Below are 18904 nucleotides of genomic sequence, written 5' to 3' on the forward strand. Positions count from 1 at the left end.
ACACAGATTCCAAAACCTTAATAAATTTAACTTTTCTATTTACTCATCACTTGAATGGTCTCTCATCTCACTATTTGCCATCAACCACTGTCATCACTCATCCACATATACACATATACCCTAATCATAAGAAAACCACAAGAAACAGCTCTTCAATATGCCTTCTCGCGATACCCCCCGCCCCACCATGCTTATCCTTGATGAGTTACCTCAGTCCTGCAAGAATATCCTCTCTTCTGGAGGAATCCAGCTTGAGTTCCTGGACGCTCACAAGGCCTCATTTGCTGAGATTCAGCTCAGGATGAGTTACTGCAATCTCATTGCCATTCGTTCCCGAAAAACTGCTGAAATTATCTCCTACCTCCTCTCGTACTGGCCTACCTCACGTTTGCATGCTATTGCCTGCTTTGAGGGTGGTGTTGCCTCGGCCCTGACCATTAAGCATGTAAGCTTATCTCAAAAATGAAACCTCTTCCCTTCCACGCGACCAAATGCAGCAAAAACATGGACGCAACACAAACCCCTTTGATTTTTATTTTTTTATTTTTTTTTAGATTCCTATCTTAACCCTGGACTCTACTCCTTCCCCTTATGCTGTTAGTGAGCTTTGCCTCTCCTTGACCATTATCCTTTCTCGTCAGCTTTTAAATCGTAACCGTCAAGCTCACGGCGGCATCTGGAACAAGGATCACACCAACTGCCATGAGATTCGCAACAAGACCATGGGCATCTTGGGAATCGAGTCCAATCAGGTCTGTGGTCATCAGACCGGTATCTTGGCTCAGGCGCTAGGTATGCATGTCATTGCACATACTCCGCGCTTACATATAATGACTCATGGACGCACCACAAACGTCAAAGACCTGGACACGGTTGCACAACAGTCTGATTTTATGGTCATTTTGGATGATGGTGACTTGATGGAAAACCCGGCCTCGATCCAAGTTCGTAGATCTCTGCAGGGACAAATCTTAATCCATGCTAGTGTTGGTGACGACGATGGCAAGCGGACTAAGAAGTTTTTGAACTGGCTTGAAAAGGCAGTGGCACCTGTCACGGAGGAGCAAGAGAAGAAGATCCCAATCCAATTGGGCGGTTTGGCCATCGTAATTCCTTCAAGCGATTTTGATGAGGATTATTTCTGTAACAGTGTTGATGTACAAACTCATGGAGGATCCCTAGAAGAAGAAGCTCGAGATGAAGGCTACTCTACAGAGGACTATTATGCATGCTTCAAGACTGGACAACATGGTCGGACCTCGACCGCTGTACAAAAAAGGCGTCTTGCGTGGCGTGATCAACTACGACGAATCGGTGTCGATAATGTTGTCTTTATCCCTCAGCACAGTAAGTACTAATTCTACCTTCTGTGGAAAGAAGGGTAATATTGATCTATATTAGTCATGAATATACCCAACTCATCAACTTTCTTTCTTTTTTTCCTGTAATGTATCATTTTCGTTTGTTCAGCATTGGACACCGTAGAGTCTTTTACAGCGAGTGCCAACAAGTTTGTACACAAGCTTGTGGATATGAGTAAGGAAATCATGACGCTGACCTGAGTGTGCCTCATCATCTATTAGAATGATATACTCGAATTTCTGGTATGGCCTAAAGGACGTAATCTCCGTTGTTCCTGTTAGAGGGGATTTCTTTTTTATAACAGTTATCTTGCTCGTACCATGAAATAAAAATTGTATCAAAACCACTATTCAAATTGTCTTCAATAGTATACTTAGGATGGAGATAAAAGTTACATTAGATCTTAGATATTATCAAATGACATGAAATCTATACAGATGTAAGTTCTACGACGTTATTCTGATGTGGTATTGCGGTGTCTGAAAACAATTGATGACTAGCATGCTGCTGCTTATAGGATATTGCCTCATCCTTGCCTTTGTCCACATCTAAACTCAGGAGGAGTGCAGCGCCCACGGCGAAGAGCGCTAGTGGGAACCAAAATCCAGTACGGAACTCGCCTGTAGCAGATTCAATAGCACCTGTGACAAACGGCCCGATCCTATTTAAAAAAAAAAAAAAAAAAAAAAAAAGCAATCGATAAGAAAGAACAAAAAAAAACGAGAAACAGGCAGATGTCGACCTTTTTTTAATATGAGCAAATATGAACAACAAAAGAGATTCCGTACCAGGAGGAACCTTTATCTGCTAATTGGAAAAGACTGAACCATTCGCTCTCGTCCCCCTCTGGGCACAATTCCGCCATCATCACACGTGATGCACAAAAGAAAGTACTGATAATCAATCCCAAATAAACGATAGTAATCCAGACTTCCCATTCGTGCCTTAGTCCAAATGTGGTTGTAAAATAAGTTGGAATAACAAAATAACTGGTTAATATCGCGTAAAGCCCAATGGTTAACATGAGCATAAACTTTGTGGATAATTTCCAGATCTGGCGAATAAATAAGAAGCCATAGCCACCGAAAAAGGCCATCGTCGATACGACAATAGTCATAGCAACCGATTTTGTATGTGAGAAATGAAGATCCTGATACGTGATTACATAGAGAAGTGTTGTCACCGTATTGACCCCGTCCGAAAGGATAAACCATGCAACAATGAATTTCGTCACTTGAGAAAGCTGGCGCATGGATTTGAATGTCTTAAGATCTATACAAGCAGAGACGGCGAAATTGGTTGGATATCATACTCGCGGATCGCACGACTGGAATAATAATAGTAATAGTATAAAAATCCAAAAAAAAAAAAAAAAAAAAAAAATGTAGATGATCCTTACTCTGAGACCAAGAGTATACTATCCAGTTCTGGCCTTTTGGTAAAGGTGGTCCCGGCCGTGCATCTAGCCAGGGCATGACTGCAAGTGTCCACATCAGCCACCAAACGCCCGTGAACGCAATGACGACCTGAAGAGCCAACAAAGAGTTGCCCATGGCTCTCGAGATACCGATGCATACCCCATGGATGATAACGGAGCCCACATTAGCGGCGCCCATGCACCATGCTGACAGGTCATTTGAAACCTGCTCCTCCACTTTTCGCTGTTCTGTGGTTGAGAAGATGGAGACATTGTCTTTCGGAAGAGGACTTGAGATTCCCCCACTATGGTCATCGATGTCGGTAGTGTTAACATCGTTGCTGCTGTAATGGGCAGTAGTATCGGCAGTCGCGTTTGCGACTGCGCTCTTCTCTTCGATGGTACGTAGAGCTCTGGAGATTTCTGCTTTTTCATTCGCCTCGAGAACCAAAGGATGGACGCGGACATAGATGGGCAAAAATGCATTGGAAAAGACAGACGTGACATTGTAGCAGGTCCAGCCCAAAGGTGATAGAACTGCAGCCAGCCAGAAAGTGGACGGTCGAACGAGAAAAAATGTGAGCGAAATGATACAGCCCAGGAGCGCAAACACGAACAGTAGTTTTTTTTTGTAAGCTTGAATGTGTTGATAAAAAAAAAAATAAAAATAAAAAAAGCAGTGTTAAACAGGGGTGAAGAAGTTGGATACGCAAAACGATGGTAAGAAGCAGATTTTTGATGCTTTACCTCCATGGCCTGCAACAGCAGCAATGGACAGCGACACGAAGAAAGACACTATGGCAGAGAGACTTGAGATGTAGAGAGATATAGTACCCGGATCAAGATAGTGTTCTCCAAAGACTCTTTTGACACATTTGTAGCCTTCTAAATTGGTGTTGCAAGGGATGGAATGGTCTGATGCCTCGACTCCCCCACTAGCTGCAATATCTTGGATAAGTAAAGGTACTATCATCGTCGCGCTCAGCCAGCCATATGCACAGTAGCTGTAGAAGTACCAATACAAAAAAAGGTGGGGTAGAGCAGGGATCAGAACAGTAAGTCCATGCCTTGTTCTCAAAAAAGAGATGCATAATCCATTGTAAAGACTTCTATTTAGTCCTTACGTGGCATTTTGAAAGTACTTTTTTTTTTTTTTTTTTAAAAAAAAAAAAAAAAAAAAAAAGTGCAGTAAAATACACCATTTGTTAGCTCAACAGAGCTCAACAGGCTCTCTGTACTTGCAATCTCTCTGGTTTATAAAAAAAAAGTTTTGACATGGCACATACATACCCAGGCCCACAATTCCGTCTTCTTCAAAGGCACCTTGCTTCCAGTAAGGGCATCATCGTCTCTGGAATAAGTTATTGATAACATGAGTTCTGAATGTGTGAGAAAGGAATGAAGCAGCCTTTAAGTAGCTTGAAAAATTTTCAAAATTTTATAACATTTTTTTTTTTTTTTTTTTTTAATGTCTTTCAAGAACAAATCCCCAATGTTTTGGAGTATTCACTTGAAGATGCAAAAAGTAATGATGAAAAGCATTCCCTCACTTCTTCTTGGTCCCTAGGTATAAATATTGTGAATAAGTGATTCAAGATGGTGATTAGTGATTGAGGGCAAGCGATGTTGAAGACGACTAATAATGAAAAGAAGTATAGGATAGTAAAGCAATAAAGAGAGATAGCAAAATGAGACAAAGAAGAGAAGACTTTATAAAGGTTATTTATGGAATATCTGTCGCTTATATTTCCTACTGTTATTTAAATTGTCAGTATCATATGTTAATGAGGGACAATTCGAGCAATGGTTAAAGACGACTAGATCAAAGACGTCCATGAGCAATGTGTGCCTAGTTTGTGATGCACATGTCACATAATAGCTTTTTATGCAATGATCACACACAAGTTGCTCTCAAAAAAAAAAAAAAAGAAGTGTATAACCCCTGGCTTACAGAATGAGGTATAGATTAGAGGGAAAAGGGCCTAGGCCTCTCTCATCAAGGAGCAGCAGAAGGGCAATAGGAGAAGTAGGAGACATGACAAGTAGCTCTAATGGGAAGATCGGCAAGTCTATAATGCATTGAGACTGAACAAAAAACACTGTCCGAGGCGCTACACAAAGTAGACCACCAACAATCAGAAACGAGGCTAAAGGTTGACTTTTATAAACGCAAACGTCCGACGTCCGAGACCCCTGATGATGGTGGTTTGTTTCGAAACGCGTGAAATGTGGTTTGGGACTACACGCGTTTTTAGTCTTACACAATTAACAAATCAATACGCTGTTTAGACTACTGTAAATGATTTTGGAGCAATCAAAGTGGACGGGGGCTTAAAAAACAAAGTTGGCACTGTGGGACTCTGTGGAGTTGCAAATCCAACGTGGCGCGTGCGCATTGTTTCTCCATCTCACGCATACGCGTGCAATAAAAAGTCAAGGGGTTTGAGGCGAAGCCTTTTATTTCTTTCTTAATCAATTTATTTTACTTCTTTTTTACTTTCCTCCATGATGACATCTTACAAAGAACTTCGAAAGCTAACTCTTGGCGACAAACCCGTCATTATCAAATGTAATGTTTCCTTAAAACTTTAATAACCTCATTAAATTTGTTTATGATGGCATTATAGCTCCATGTCGACTGAATCTTGTTAGGTTTTTGTCTCCATCATTCTGACAGTCAAATGTGCTGGAACGAACCTACGTGTCCCAATTGTACAAGTGCCAACATACAATGAACTTTGCTTTATGGCCCAGAGGCTCTTTCGTTCAGAGCTTTCAACAGACCTAGATAACTTTGTATTTCGCTATGAAGACGAAGGTAACAAAATAATGTCGTAGTCTGAAAGATGTCATTATATTCAACCGACATAATTATTCCACATAATCCTTTCACTAAGCGACATTAATGCTTGCCTATTTCCATTGTAGATGGCGATTTGATTACTATCCAAGACGATGCAGATATCTCACACGCATTGTCGCTGTCAAATCTTCTCAAGCTTACTGTGAATGGCAAGGATAAACAATCTTTGAAGTGTGTCGTATTATCAACTTTTGTCAAATCTCTATTTCCAAACGACTGACTTCCATATCTTGCATTTGGCACTACGTAGACAAGGTGACACACCCTGTGTCGACACCGATCGAACATTTCTCACAGAAACTCGTGGGTATGAATGAACAACAAACTCTAGCAGCTGTTACTGCGGCATTGGTCGACCTTCAACACAAAATAGGGGCTGCCCTGAAAGTGATCCACTCACAGCATCCTGGTGCTGTCAATGATTCAGCTGGAACATCAAAACCAGTGCCTGGAATCGGGGGCGTGAATGATAAGACCACAAATGAAGCTGCAGGCAGCGCGGCCAAGCCTGCAGAGTCAAAGCCTCTTGTTCTTTCAGCAGAATCTCTTGGTAAGTTTTTTTTATTTTTTTTTTAAAAAAAAAAAAAAAAAAAAAAAAAAAAAGCTTTATAAGCTATCATACTGAAATATCTATCCTTGAATCATTCAACAACTTTCGAAAGATCAATTTCTTGACAAGAGCAGCCTTCTCTCAAGGCAGCTAAGTGTCTCAAGCCAAGCATCATCGCATCAAAATACTTTCTCACCTCCTGCCAGAAATCAAGCGACACAGCAGTCTTCCATGTCAAATGCAGTAAACCAGTTGCAGCAACAACAGGCCCACTCTCAATTATGGACCCCTCCATATCACACACACCAACAGTCGCAGCCGCAATCGACACAGCAGCAGCAGCAACAACCACAGCCTCAGCCACAACAGCAACCGTCACAGCCCCAAACGCAACAGCAGCAACCACAGCCTCAACCGCAACCACAACTGCAACCACCACATGCTCAGGCGCAACAACAACAGCATCAGAGCCACATTCAACAGATACAACCACAGTCTCAACAACAGTACCAACAGTATGCGAGCAACTCTACACCTCAGCAGCAACAACAACAGCCTCAGCAGCAGCAGCAGCAGCAGCAGTTCGCTAATCAGACTCAAGGCCATGGCCAAGGACAGCTCCAACAGGCGACTGGTCAGCCGATGCAAGGTCAGAGCTACGCTCAGACCCCTCAACAACAGCAATATTCACTGCAAACGCCTGTTCAGCAGCAGCAGCAGCAATCATTACAGCAGCAGCCTCAACAGCAACCAATAGGACAGCAACAGCAACCCATAGGACAGCAACAGCAGCTTCAACAACAGCCACTTCAACAACAGCAACAGACTCCATATATGCAGCCTGCATATGCGCCAAGTCCATTTGTACAAAACCAACAGTACTCGAACCAGGCTCATTACAGCTCACTACCATTCACAAGAGTCGGCAGTGGTTATGCGCCTCAGCAGCAGCAACAGACTGGCCATCGATAGTCCGATATCAAATTAGGCTACGCTATCCAAAGACCTTTCCTTTAGTTGAGGTTTATAAAGTTTTGTGCTTTAACATGTGTTCCTTCCAATAAATTTCTTTTAGATCTTGTTCATATTATTATTTTATATCTCGCTATACTTCCTCTCTACCCAGACAACTTTGATCTCTGGCCGATACTTTTTGATTAGACCTCGAAACCGATTCAGAAAATAAAGGAAATCGCTTCGCCTCTCAAAATGAGAAAGATCAGATCGAACAGATATTGTCTCCAAATCCGGCCATAAACTTTTGTCTCGATTGCGGCGCCGATCTTTGAAATAGTTGACCACATCTTGAAGTAGACCAAGGTGAGTCACATCTACACCGTCAATCAATTCCTTCTCTTCCTTCTCTTCTTTCTCGTGTCTATGCCCTTGTATCAAGTCACTCTCAGTAACGATGTTGTTTTTTTTAATAGTGCCCGCAGTATCATGATCATCAATCAGAATCCCAAGACTCTTCTCCGCCAAACTAGCACTATCATTGACGTCGACCCAAGTAATGAGGATACATGATATTCCTTACTGTTTTACGAGAGATTTGGCAAAAGAAGGCCGTTGATCTTTTTGTAATTCCCACCCAAGCTCCAATTTCATCTGTTCCTTCGTACTATAATAATATGTTTGTTTGATCCAGTCGATATCCTGCTCACGTAAATGCAAAATACCTACGAGCTGCAACGTTCGCAAACGCTTCAGACGCGACAGTAAGCACATGTTGACAGCAAAGTTTTGTTGAGGTAGACTGTGGAATCTCTTGATTGCAAGGTCCTCCAAATATGGACAGACTCTACTGATATAGCCATAGAAGACGCGGATTTGTTCCTCTAAATCACTTATTCCAGAGTTAAACGACTCATCGACCCTGATATGCAGTGTTTTAAGCCTTCGGCAACCCCATACTTGTCGAGGGACTGGAGGTACAAGAAAATCGTCTCCCTCACGACTGCTAAAGGAGGGTTTGGTGGATAAAGCTTTGGTCACGTATAGTAGATGTAGCGGGAGATCGACTTCTGGTGCCTTAAAGTGTTCCAGTAGTGGGCTCTCACACAATAACAGATGCATCCATTTACCAACGCTTGCCGCTCTAAGAGCCAAGCTATTCAAAGACAATGTGATCTCGAGGCTGGTCAATCGATTCTCTACCCTGTGCTTATCCAAGAGTACTGTAGCAGATAATGATGGCGCATCAACCATACTTAATGTCGATACACCCCAGTGTTCGATCCAGGGAAATTGAGATATCGGCGCTACTTCGTCGAAAACGTCGTATAATAAATCCGCAGCGACTGCGATATGAAGACTTTTGAGCTTTGGACAATAAGACGCAAGGTTGGTGAAGAACATGTCTCTTCTTTCCTTGAAATATAAAAAATTCTCGGGGCACTCATGAATGAATCCTTTTGGTACTATATAAGCGCAGCGAATAATCCGAAACTCTGTCAAGTCTGGACAGTTCTGTACCAGTCCCTCCAGTGCGGTTTGAGGCAAGATCATGTTGGCGAACGTGATAGACGTCAGTGGCCACTGTTTATTATTACTGAGTATAGCATGGATCTCGCCCAGTCTGCATGGTAGCAGCTCGGAACTGAGCATGGAGCGATGTTCACCTCAACTGTATTTTCTACGGCCTTGATACGCCTCTCCCCTCAAGCACAGAAACGCGACACATTTAAGATCACAACATGTATTGTTTCTCACTCTTGCTTACATATCCTCTATCAAAGACATCAAGTACGCTCCACTTTTCCTCTTTCAGATACAGATATTAAATAAGAGATCCATATATTGGTTGTAAAGTAAAGTAAAAAATGAATATCAGCAAGTTGGCTAGAAACGAAGAAATAGAAATAGTCTGGTTAACATTGCCTACCTTTTTATAATACATTGTATTAACATTCTTCAAAGACATTCTTATTCTCGTCTCTCTGTTGATAATTGTGGGCCAGGGACAAAGTGAGGCAGCGACGGCATTACGCGCACCTGCTCGATTATAGATGTCTTCCTTGCAATTCCATTCAGTCGGTAATTCGCTCTCGCTCGTCCACTCTCGGTGCTTCTCTCTCTTACTAGACTTTCATTTGCTTTTTTCTTTCTTCTCAGCAATTCCCTTTCTTGTCTTACTTTCGTTTGTTCTCCCTCGGCGTCATACTTCCTTATTTTACTTTTAACTATTCACTTATTACCCATCTCTTTCTTTAACTCCTTCATTCAACGTAATGACATCTAATATATCTCCAATGCTTCTATAAAGAGGGGAGTAAGATTTTAAAAATGGAAGGAGTGGAGTGTCTCTCCTCATAGGAGCCACGTTTAGATGATGGGCGTGCCAGACATCTTCAATAGAGGATGCCTAGACAAGTGTTCTTCATCAATGAAGCCTTTTCCTGAACCATCGTTTTAGACTTCATTGACGACCAACTAGCTTTATAACTATTCTTTGTACTCACTCGCTGACGATGGATAAGTGGTGGATGGCTACAACTTACTTGGCGTTAGAGAGACTTTAAACGATAATAAAAAGAATCTCTCTAACAGGACCATTTGAACCTCAATCATCCATTTGAATTGGTTGACCATCAGGAGCTGGGGCAGAGTCGACTAAAATATACTTAATAAACGCTTCATCTCTGGGTCAAAGAAACCATCAGCATTGACAAGTAATGTTTCAAGGCTTCAGCTTCTGGCCCGTACTTACAGTCATTTCCCTACACAGATTAAAAGAAAAGATTAAAAAGAACCTTTCAAAGGTCAAGCACAGTTCTCAGGAGGCTAATTATTGAATATGCATTGTTCACACACATTGCACGTGTTCTTGACGTTGTTTCGAAGCAAGTTCGTTACGCCCAAAAAAGCATGGAAACTTCCCTTCGTCTGTTACATCATTCTTTCATTTCCATTCAGCTTTCTCATTCTTTTACTTTCTCTCAAAATTCAAAGATTTCTTTTCTCAACTCTCAAATCAGTCATGAAACGGGTCGAACTTGAGAATTTACAATCATTTTGTCAGTTGAGTAACGCGCGTCAGATTCCACGTCTAGGTTTGGGTGTTTACCAGGCTGCACCAGGCAAGGAAACCGAGAATGCTGTTCTCTGGGCACTTCAGGCAAGCTCTCTTCTTTTTCTTCCCTTTTCTTTTTCTATAAACTTTTCTATGCAGTTATCTCTCGTCTTTTCTTATTCTAAATGACATACTTTTTACTTCTTTTTTTTTACACTTTTATTTTTTGGATATATCAAGGCGGGGTACCGCCATATTGACACTGCGACCATATATGATAACGAGGCTAGTGTTGGTAATGCCATTCGCAAGAGGTAACATGCTTTTTATCTAGTATCTAGCCCTTTTTTTTTTTTTTTTTTTTTTTCACTTTAATTTGTCCATTTTAATTTGTTAAAAATGATTCTCGTCGCGTTCCCCATATTTTTTTTCTATTGGTATCAATTAGCGGTATTCCTCGTGAACAAATCTTTGTAACGACCAAACTGACAGAAGATGATCAGGGATATGAATCTGCTATTGCAGCCTTGGAATTGTCATTGGAAAAAATGGGTCTGGACTATGTTGGTAATGAACTACTGAATTAACATTTAAATAAGGTTCATTTTTTCTCACGAAATTTTCATAATCAATCCTAAATGAACATATTCTTACTTTTTGCCCAGATCTTTACCTGATCCATTCACCATTATGTGGGTCTGAATTGCGGACTAAGTCTTGGAAGGCCTTAGAGACATTAGTCGAGCAGGGCAAGGCCAAGAGCATCGGTAAAAAAAAAAAATCGTTATCTTATTCTCCGTTCGTTGTGTCGTACGACGCAAAACATCTATTCCTTTTGTGATGTGATGACGTTTCTGTTACTCACATGAATTGTGTCTATTTTGCCCACCCAATTTTTTTATTTTGTCATTAATCAGGTGTATCGAATTATGGCGTACATCATCTCAAAGAACTCCTCGGTTCCAATCCAACAATTCGTCCAGTGGTCAACCAGATTGAAGTTCACCCTTGGCTCATTCGCCAAGACATTATTTCTTTTTGCGAGTCACAGGATATTGCGGTTGAGGCTTATAGTCCATTGTGTCAGGCCGTAAAACTTCAAGACCCCACTCTCGCCAAGTTAGCCACTAAATACTCTAAATCACCCGCACAAATTTTGATCCGATGGAGTCTGCAAAAGGGCTTCATTGTCATCCCCAAGAGTGCTAAAAAGGAAAGAATCGAACAGAATGCAGATGTGTTCGATTTTGATATCGCAGATGGAGATATGGCGGTTCTGGACTCGATGAATGAGAATTTCGTGACTGGTAAGCATTAACACATCTTTCTCATTTGCAAGTAGCTTGTTACTAAAGAAGAAAAAAGTTGCCTTCTGAAACTAATTTATGTATTTCTTTTTGAATACTGTGCGCCGCGTGGATTATTACAGAATGGGATCCTACAGTTGCACCATAATCATCCCATCAGAGCGACTAAAAAACAAGTAATTTAATCCACCTCGCCCTATCCAAACTCCATGACTTTCAGATCTTTTCTTTTCCTTTTTGTTTGATGTTTCTTCCTGTCATATGATCTCTCCAGAGTTACCCGCCGAAAGATCGAATTTATAATAAAGCAAAACAAAAAGAGAAATTGTTTCCAATAGTTTCCATGAGAAAATAAAAATACGGCGATACACCCGAATCTTTTTTTTTTTTTTTTTTTTGTTCCTTTAATGTATGAAAGTCCATGGATGATCCGTTTCGAGATTTATTTAACGATAAATTTAAACTCTAAGAAAACATATTGGAAGATAAAATAGTACAGTGAAAAGTTAGTAACTATCACAATTATATAACTCCATCAAGTAATTCCAGAACAGAAAGAATATCATACCTGGAGGGGTACATCATCTGAAAGCAAAAAAAAAAAAAAAAGAAAAAAAAATTGTTAATATCCTTCAATTAGTTTTCCTTTTTTTTGGTAATCACAAATACAATAAAAGATCTGATGAGAACGTACAACGCGGACGGAGGCACCGAACGACTTTGCGGGCAAATTGTGGCGGAAGCGGGCCTTGACAACACCGGAACCACCGTGGGCACGGGTGACACGTCCCCAGATGCAGCGGATCTTGGAGCCGTTGACCTCACGCTTGGCACGGTAGACGAAGGCAACACGCTTGCCAAGGTAGAAATCGGTATCGGCAGCGGTCTTCACACCCTCGATCTGGATGAGCGAGATGTCTGGGCGCTGGTTGCGCTTAGCACGCTTGAAACCAAGAACACGACCTTTGGCGTAAAGACTAAAATAAATTTGAGTGATGATAAATCGCCGTTTTCGGTTAGATGATAGAAGAAAAGCTGTATGGTGTGTATGTGTAAGCGTACTCTTTTTTTTTGTAGTTCCATCCATTCTTTCCTGCTGTGCCTTTCTTCTCAAAGTCAGATGTGTTTTCTTTCCTGATTGCTGATTCAGTCTTGATCCCTTCAAAAATTCGCCATCACTCACGCTTTGAAGTTTTAAATCTGGATTCAGACCATAGTCGAACATCCAGCTTGCCCATCGATTTAGTTATAACCGCCTACGTCCTGATAGTGTAGTGTCAAATCTGCTGACCAAATAACAATAAAAAAAAAAAAAAGGGTGCTTTGATTCCTGAGACCCCAATATTGCAACTCTTCACAAAACGCAAAAAGCTCATTGTTCATTGGCGAGAAGACTTTCTTCAACTGTTGCTTCCTCTTTCCCCCTAATAGGTATAGGCTATGTTCTTAAAGGATGATGGACATGTGTTGCCTGAGGTTGTTGTTCGCATTGTTGATGATGTACTCTCTTTCTCAACGTAATAGCCTCTTCTTTTTTTTTTTTTTTTTTTTTTTTTACAATGAATCCTGCTCACTTGTTCATAATTGCATTGTAAAGGTCCTATCCCATAACACTTTTTCTTTTTTTTTGTACGGAATCTCATCAACGATCAATAAAAAAAATTCTCTCCTCCATTTTCCTGTCAAGATGTCGAGTAAAAACTGACTCAAAGAATTTTTTGCAGTATATGCTGAATAGGTTGACGGATGGATCGATCAATGGGTACCCATAGCATATCCATCCATTTACACTCTCACTGCTGAAGGACATTAGACATTATAAACAGTCACGCACCGAGACATTGTGCTGAATAGTTGAAGCTGAAGAGGAGGAAATTTACAATCCCAAAGTCACTCAGAATCTTATTGATTAGGAGCTTAAGGGTTTTTATTATTAACTTGAATTTATATAATTAATATTTTAAATATTCTAATTTTTAAAAAAGGTATCCATAATTGAAATAATAGGAATATAAAAAGTGCACTATCCATTTAAACCAAGCGCATGCCATTAAAAGCACAAAAAGCCCTTCTTCTTCTGTCTCTCTGTCTCGAGCTGTTCTTGCAGATGATCTTGTTGCCGAATGGCAGCATCCTTGGCCTGTCTTTCCGTCTGTACTTGAGCCTCCAACTGTGACTTCAGGGCTTCAAGTCCACGGACTTGATTCTGTGCCTGGTCAAGGCTCTTTCGAATTTCTTCCAAGACCTGTGCGAGCTCATTGTTTTCTTGCTTGAGTTTTTGCATCTCTGACTCTATGGATTGCCCGCCTTGCTTGTAGTTCTGCACCACAGTTGCCAGCTCCTTCTCAAGCTCCCGATTCTTAGACTGTGATTTCTTAAGCTCCGCCTCAGACGTCTCTAATTTAGTGGCCAATTCTTTTTGGTTCTCTTGAGCCTTCAACACAGCAGCTGCAACAGCGGCCTCAGTGGCCGTTTTATTGACCAAAGATTCTGATGACACCGAGTGAGCCATGGTAGACTTCTTTCGAGAAGTCAAGGCGCCATCCTCTGATGCGGGCGATGAAGACCGTGGGCCGGGAGAAACGTGGTCATTAGACTCAGTTGATGTTGGAATAGGCGGAAGAGCAATTGTGGGCGGAGGTGTATCTGGAGGATTGCTTAAGAGGTTTGATCGCATCGTCTGGGACCCAATTCTCGACAATGCCGCGCTGGATCGTGGCGTTGCTGTCAAAGTTGGAGATGGGAATGCATGCGAAGCCTGGTATTGCTCATCCAAGCCCGGGGTATTAGGCAAAGAACCACGCTTCTCAAGTTCTGCGATCTTTTCTTCTAGGGACTTGATAAGCTTAATTTGTTGAGCTGCCATTTCCGCTTGATGCTGACGCTCAAGTTCATCCTGATGAGCGGCCATCATCCCAGGGAGAAGATCACTATTGCCCGGGGAGCCAAATGGAGTGATAGGTGGGGACACAGGAAGCGACCCAGCCCTCCCTTGGTGGTCTTTTAACTCAATCTCTTTTTCGCGAAGAGACTGCTCTTTGAGAAGAAGCTCTTTTTCCTTCAACTCAAGAGATTGTACTTGCCGTTGAATTTCTTCGTCACGCTTTCGCTCGAAATCTTCACGTTCTTCTCTTTCAAGTCGTTCGAGTTCATCTCTCTGCTCACGTTCTTCTTGTAGTTGTGCATCATACTCCTCCTTAGCAGCCTTGAGTACACTCTGGGCCTCTGAGTTCTTCTTGTTTGCTGCTGACAGGTCTTGAAGTAGAGATTGAATCCTCTTCTCGAGCTGAGTGATTTCGCCCTCTAGCTCCTTTTCCTTAGCCCAAGGCTCCATTAAAGTGGCATCATTAAGGCCGACCAGATAGGCTCGAAGCTCAGACTCGTAGTTGATATCGTTTTCACCAATCACTGTTGCGTCAGTGCTCTCACGCACATGGGACCCTTTAAATGGCTCATGAGTAGAACGTCCCTGAAGCTGTGACAGGAACTTAAGCATCGTGCGCACAGACACAGTACCTGATTCCATAATAGTGCTCGCACGCTTGCTCGTGGTATCAGTTGGAGTCTCCGAGGACTTTTCTGCGTGCTTCGAAGACTTTTCGCCCCTCAAATCAGCCAGAGATGATTTCTTGACCATGGCGCTACTGAGATGCAGGTGATGCGCCATATCCAAAGAGAGTTGCTGGCTCCTTCTCTTCGTGTTGGCTTCCAAAATGCCGGCGCGTTGTTGTTCCTCTTTCACACCCTCAACTTGTCCGTCAAGCTTCTCTTCCAGCTCTCGGATTGCCTGGAGCTGCTCCTGCTGCAGCTGCTGTTGCTCCGCTGACCACTGACTCAACGATTGGTGCTTGTTGATAGGAAGACTATGTCGCAAAGCCTCGAGCTCCTCTCGAAGGGACTCCAACGCAGCAACAGCCTCATCTCTTGACTTTCTTGCAGCATCAGCCTCCTCATTGATCGTTGCCAAGGTAGCTTGAAGAGAGCTGACAAGTCGATTGTGAGAATCTTCAAATTCAGTCATGTTCTGGCGCACTTGGATAACTTCTTGGTCCTTTAGTGCCAAAGCCTCGTTCAGTTCGGCGGTAACTTGATTAATGCGAGCATTCTCAGTTGATTGAGAGTCCGCGACAGAAGCGAGAGCAGCCTGGAGCTGGTCGATATCAGCTTGAAGCTTCACAATGATTTGCTCTTGCAGTTTATGCTGTTCTAGTTCAGCCTTGAGCTCTTTGATTTCCTCAGAACGCCTGTTCTTCAAAAGCTTGAAGCCATCAGAAAGCGCCTCATATTCTTGAGCAGCCTATTAAGCCAGTTGGGAGTTAGGTTAGAGTTTATAGAAACTTAGTCACTTAGTCTTCAAAGCCAAAACCATGTAACTGTCATCTTACCTTGCTCTTAAACTCAAGGGCATTAGCCTCAACAGTCGAGATCTTGGTTTCCAGCTCTTCAATGAGGGCAGCCTGCATGTCACGCGTGTCCTCAAGGTCAGTGATCTGAAGACTCAGCTCCTTAACTTTGGCAGGTTCTGAGGCACTCAATTCTCGCTGCTCATTGGCGGCATTACGGAATGGTGCGAGTTCCTCTAATTCTTCTCGCAAGTCAAGAATCTCTGCTTGGGCTTCCTCATTCTTTTTTTCCGCTTCTTGAAGCTGTTCGCGGAGTTTCTTGATCTCCTTATCCAAAGTTTGGATGCGAGCAATACTTTCGTCTCTGCAGTTACACACGTGTACAACAAACAATGTGGTTAATTGCAATGCATTTTTCTTTTAAATTTTAAGCAGGGAGCAAAAAATAGCATTTTAAAGTCTATTAGCAAATAACAGATATATACCTTGTTCTTTCGAGCGCCCTCAACTTGGCTTCCATTTCTCCTTGACCTCTACTCAGCTGCCGTTCTGATTTCTCTAACTTTTGTCGGAGCTCGGCGAGTTCGCTTTCGTACGCATTTGACATGTCTATCAAAAGAAAGAGTACATTTACAAAGAAATCATGTTAATAAGTAGATTCAAGGGTAATAATATAGTATTATGAAAGTAAAAATAAAAATAAAAATAAAAAATAAAAATAACAATGGCAATAACAATAACAGCAACAATAATAATAACAATAATAAGAATAATATAATTTAAATGTAAGGTAAAATAGTACATCAGGAGTAAAATTTCCCCCTTCGATTCTGGCAGTTTGATCTATTTTTCCCTTTACCTTTGACATCCCCGAGTTCGGTCTCTCTCCTTTTGAGCACATTACGCACCATTTGAATCTCCGTCTTCAAAGACATGATTGTCACTCGTTGGTCCTTGGCATCTGCCTCGGCCTTGGTCTTCGTTTCCTTGGCTCTGATCAACTCTGTTTGCAACCGTTTAAGATCCTCTTCTAAATCATCTGAGCGAACAAAAGCAGGTTCGGATGCAACAGAGTCGCCGGAAGCAGAGGGACTCTTCATGCTTGAGCTTAACCGGGCTGGAGAAGAATTCTTTGTGACAAGGGTATGAGTGGGACGTGGGCTTGATTTAGGCATGGTGCTGAAGGACCGCGCGATTGTTGTTTGGTCTTCTCGAAGAATTTCCTCGAAAAACGAGTCGGGATAATCTTTGTATTCTTCAAGATCGGGTGACAACCGGCCATTGGCTGAAGACGCCCTGGCATGGCTGATTGTATGGAGATCACTATTATTCTCGTTCTTTCCTTCGGCCAACATGTTGATACGACGGCTGATGTTGGATCCTGGATTGACACGACTCTTTTTTGGGCCAAACTTTGTTGTTGTGGAGGGTGTAACGTTACCCTCGGTGGAGGGGGATGCAGGAGCCTCAGAGGTAGGCGAGCTAGGTAAGGCAGATTGCTGGAGCGTTGAGATCGCTGTTACTACAGGCTTTGATGCTTGTATTGTTGATGACTCTGGGGTTATTTGAGATGCTATGGCCGGTTCAAGATTGAGGTTGCTATCGAAAGAGGGAGAGGAGCTCAGTGATGCGGCCGGAGAGATAGTTGTATTAGAAGGTGAGTCGAGAGACATAACCACATCGAGTGAAGTAGAGGGGGAAAGTGAAGGAGAAGAAGTGACGACGGCTGCGACGGCGGTCGAATTATGGGAGTCTTCGTCCTGCTTGACAGAGTCTGCCTTCAGGCTTTGCACATTTAGGGAAGTTAGACTGTCATTTGAGACCTCAGGCACAACAGCGTCTGTTCCAACAGTCTGGTTGGCCAATGCGGGTTCCTGAATAGATTCTGACATAGATGAAATCTGTAACTGCTGGTCTGATGGATCCAACTCAGGCATGGTGACAGTGGAGGCCATTCGTATCTTGAAGATATCGGTATTTCACACTCTTTTGTCTTCTTTTATATTAACAAACAACTAGATAGGGGTGAAGGAAGGGTATTCAGGGGTAAAGAACAAAAAAGTTCATGTAGAAATGTGAACGGTGTGTTCGTCTATTCTCTTTGCTCTTTAGTCACGTTAACAATGTTAACTGAAAAGGGGGGCCACAGTTTGAAAGCTGGTGAGATGAGGAGAAAAGAATGAAGAATGAGCAGTGATGAGGAGAGGGTGAGGGAGGAAGAAAGGATGACAGAAATAGGCAGGGAAAAATAATAAGGATGAGGGTAAGTGAGGGTGCTTGTGAGGAGTATAAGGAAAAGCGGAAGAAGGGATGGAGGAAGGGAGGAAGGAGGATGGAAGAAGGAGAAGAGGAAGAGAAGTTGGTTAGGGCCGAGTAGTTCATTTTTTTTTTTTTTTTTTTGCTGAACACACAATGCAGTTCTTTGCTTGGGTCGAGCTTATTTGTCCCGCAATGGTTGTTGAGCATGGATGGGATGGAGAATATAATTTATAACCTTTGTCTTCAGACTAATCTTCAGTATCTCGCAGAGATACCATGGCCATGCTTGGCCCCCATTTAGACCAATTTTACTATTTTCAACGGCAGAGTCTGTGGAGGGCTATTGCACTCTATGTAACCTATTTATTGTTGTTTGTAAACATCAATTCAGTTGTAACACCTTGGTCCGGTTTGCTTGCATAACAAACAATCGTATCAATAGAATGGTGGACCATTTATCCAAATAAAAAAAAAATGAGAGCCTAATTGACAAGGTTTGTCCTGAAAAAAAAAAAAAAAAAAAAAAAAACATTCTTCCCGTTCAAATTGAATTGAATCAACGTGTGCTCTCTGGGGCTCTGCTCCCTGTATCAAAAAAAAAAAAAAAAAAAAAAGAAAAAGAAAAGTGTTTTTGCTCTCGCTCTCGAGAGTAATTTGAACTAATGCATCACTCTGTTTATATCAAGGTAGCAGCCACGTCCAAGGCTCATAGCCTTGATAGGGTCAGCTGTAACACCTCATTAGACACAAATCTCTAAAGAAAAAAAAGATAAATGAACGTCCTAACAGTC

General features: G+C 42.1%; 7 protein-coding genes across 7 annotated transcripts; 2 read left to right on the forward strand and 5 right to left on the reverse strand.

Moving 5' to 3' along the window:
* The first annotated feature begins 37 nt into the window (after positions 1-37).
* Positions 38-1706, forward strand: BCR41DRAFT_384442 (hypothetical protein). The gene is made up of 3 exons (XM_022027568.1): positions 38-445; positions 555-1347; positions 1471-1706. Exons 1-3 carry the CDS (start codon positions 158-160, stop codon positions 1560-1562), a joined length of 1173 nt encoding a protein of 390 aa, XP_021884101.1. The 5' UTR covers positions 38-157; the 3' UTR covers positions 1563-1706.
* Positions 1707-1791: 85 nt separating this feature from the next.
* Positions 1792-4816, reverse strand: BCR41DRAFT_384443 (autophagy-related protein 22-like protein; the record flags this gene model as incomplete). Its single annotated transcript, XM_022027569.1, has 8 exons — positions 1792-2023; positions 2151-2634; positions 2675-2689; positions 2762-3415; positions 3527-3783; positions 3904-3920; positions 4070-4130; positions 4731-4816. 8 exons carry the CDS (start codon positions 4814-4816, stop codon positions 1792-1794), a joined length of 1806 nt encoding a protein of 601 aa, XP_021884102.1.
* Positions 4817-5377: 561 nt separating this feature from the next.
* On the reverse strand, positions 5378-6798 carry BCR41DRAFT_384444 (hypothetical protein; the record flags this gene model as incomplete). The annotated part of the gene is made up of 3 exons (XM_022027570.1): positions 5378-5476; positions 6389-6688; positions 6721-6798. 3 exons carry the CDS (start codon positions 6796-6798, stop codon positions 5390-5392), a joined length of 465 nt encoding a protein of 154 aa, XP_021884103.1. The 3' UTR covers positions 5378-5389.
* An 885-nt stretch (positions 6799-7683) lies between these two features.
* On the reverse strand, positions 7684-8483 carry BCR41DRAFT_348134 (hypothetical protein). Its single transcript, XM_022023230.1, has one exon. The coding sequence runs from the start codon at positions 8398-8400 to the stop codon at positions 7726-7728; it is 675 nt and encodes a 224-aa protein (XP_021884104.1). The 5' UTR covers positions 8401-8483; the 3' UTR covers positions 7684-7725.
* Positions 8484-10079: 1596 nt separating this feature from the next.
* On the forward strand, positions 10080-11893 carry BCR41DRAFT_384445 (aldo/keto reductase). The gene is made up of 6 exons (XM_022027571.1): positions 10080-10309; positions 10445-10518; positions 10653-10771; positions 10870-10971; positions 11122-11511; positions 11634-11893. Exons 1-6 carry the CDS (start codon positions 10172-10174, stop codon positions 11657-11659), a joined length of 849 nt encoding a protein of 282 aa, XP_021884105.1. The 5' UTR covers positions 10080-10171; the 3' UTR covers positions 11660-11893.
* A 7-nt stretch (positions 11894-11900) lies between these two features.
* On the reverse strand, positions 11901-13372 carry BCR41DRAFT_348138 (ribosomal protein L35A). The gene is made up of 4 exons (XM_022023231.1): positions 13346-13372; positions 12206-12488; positions 12080-12096; positions 11901-11976 (listed from the first exon to the last, which is right to left on the reverse strand). The coding sequence occupies exons 1-4, from the start codon at positions 13351-13353 to the stop codon at positions 11970-11972; spliced, it is 315 nt and encodes a 104-aa protein (XP_021884106.1). The 5' UTR covers positions 13354-13372; the 3' UTR covers positions 11901-11969.
* Positions 13373-13422: 50 nt separating this feature from the next.
* BCR41DRAFT_384447 (hypothetical protein) lies at positions 13423-18216 on the reverse strand. The gene is made up of 4 exons (XM_022027572.1): positions 16714-18216; positions 16340-16463; positions 15897-16218; positions 13423-15808 (listed from the first exon to the last, which is right to left on the reverse strand). The coding sequence occupies exons 1-4, from the start codon at positions 17807-17809 to the stop codon at positions 13562-13564; spliced, it is 3789 nt and encodes a 1262-aa protein (XP_021884107.1). The 5' UTR covers positions 17810-18216; the 3' UTR covers positions 13423-13561.
* Between the last annotated feature and the right edge of the window lie 688 nt (positions 18217-18904).

The sequence above is a fragment of the Lobosporangium transversale genome, assembly GCF_002105155.1.
Source record: "Lobosporangium transversale strain NRRL 3116 chromosome Unknown BCR41scaffold_7, whole genome shotgun sequence".
NCBI classification, from domain to species: Eukaryota; Fungi; Mortierellomycota; class Mortierellomycetes; order Mortierellales; family Mortierellaceae; genus Lobosporangium; species Lobosporangium transversale.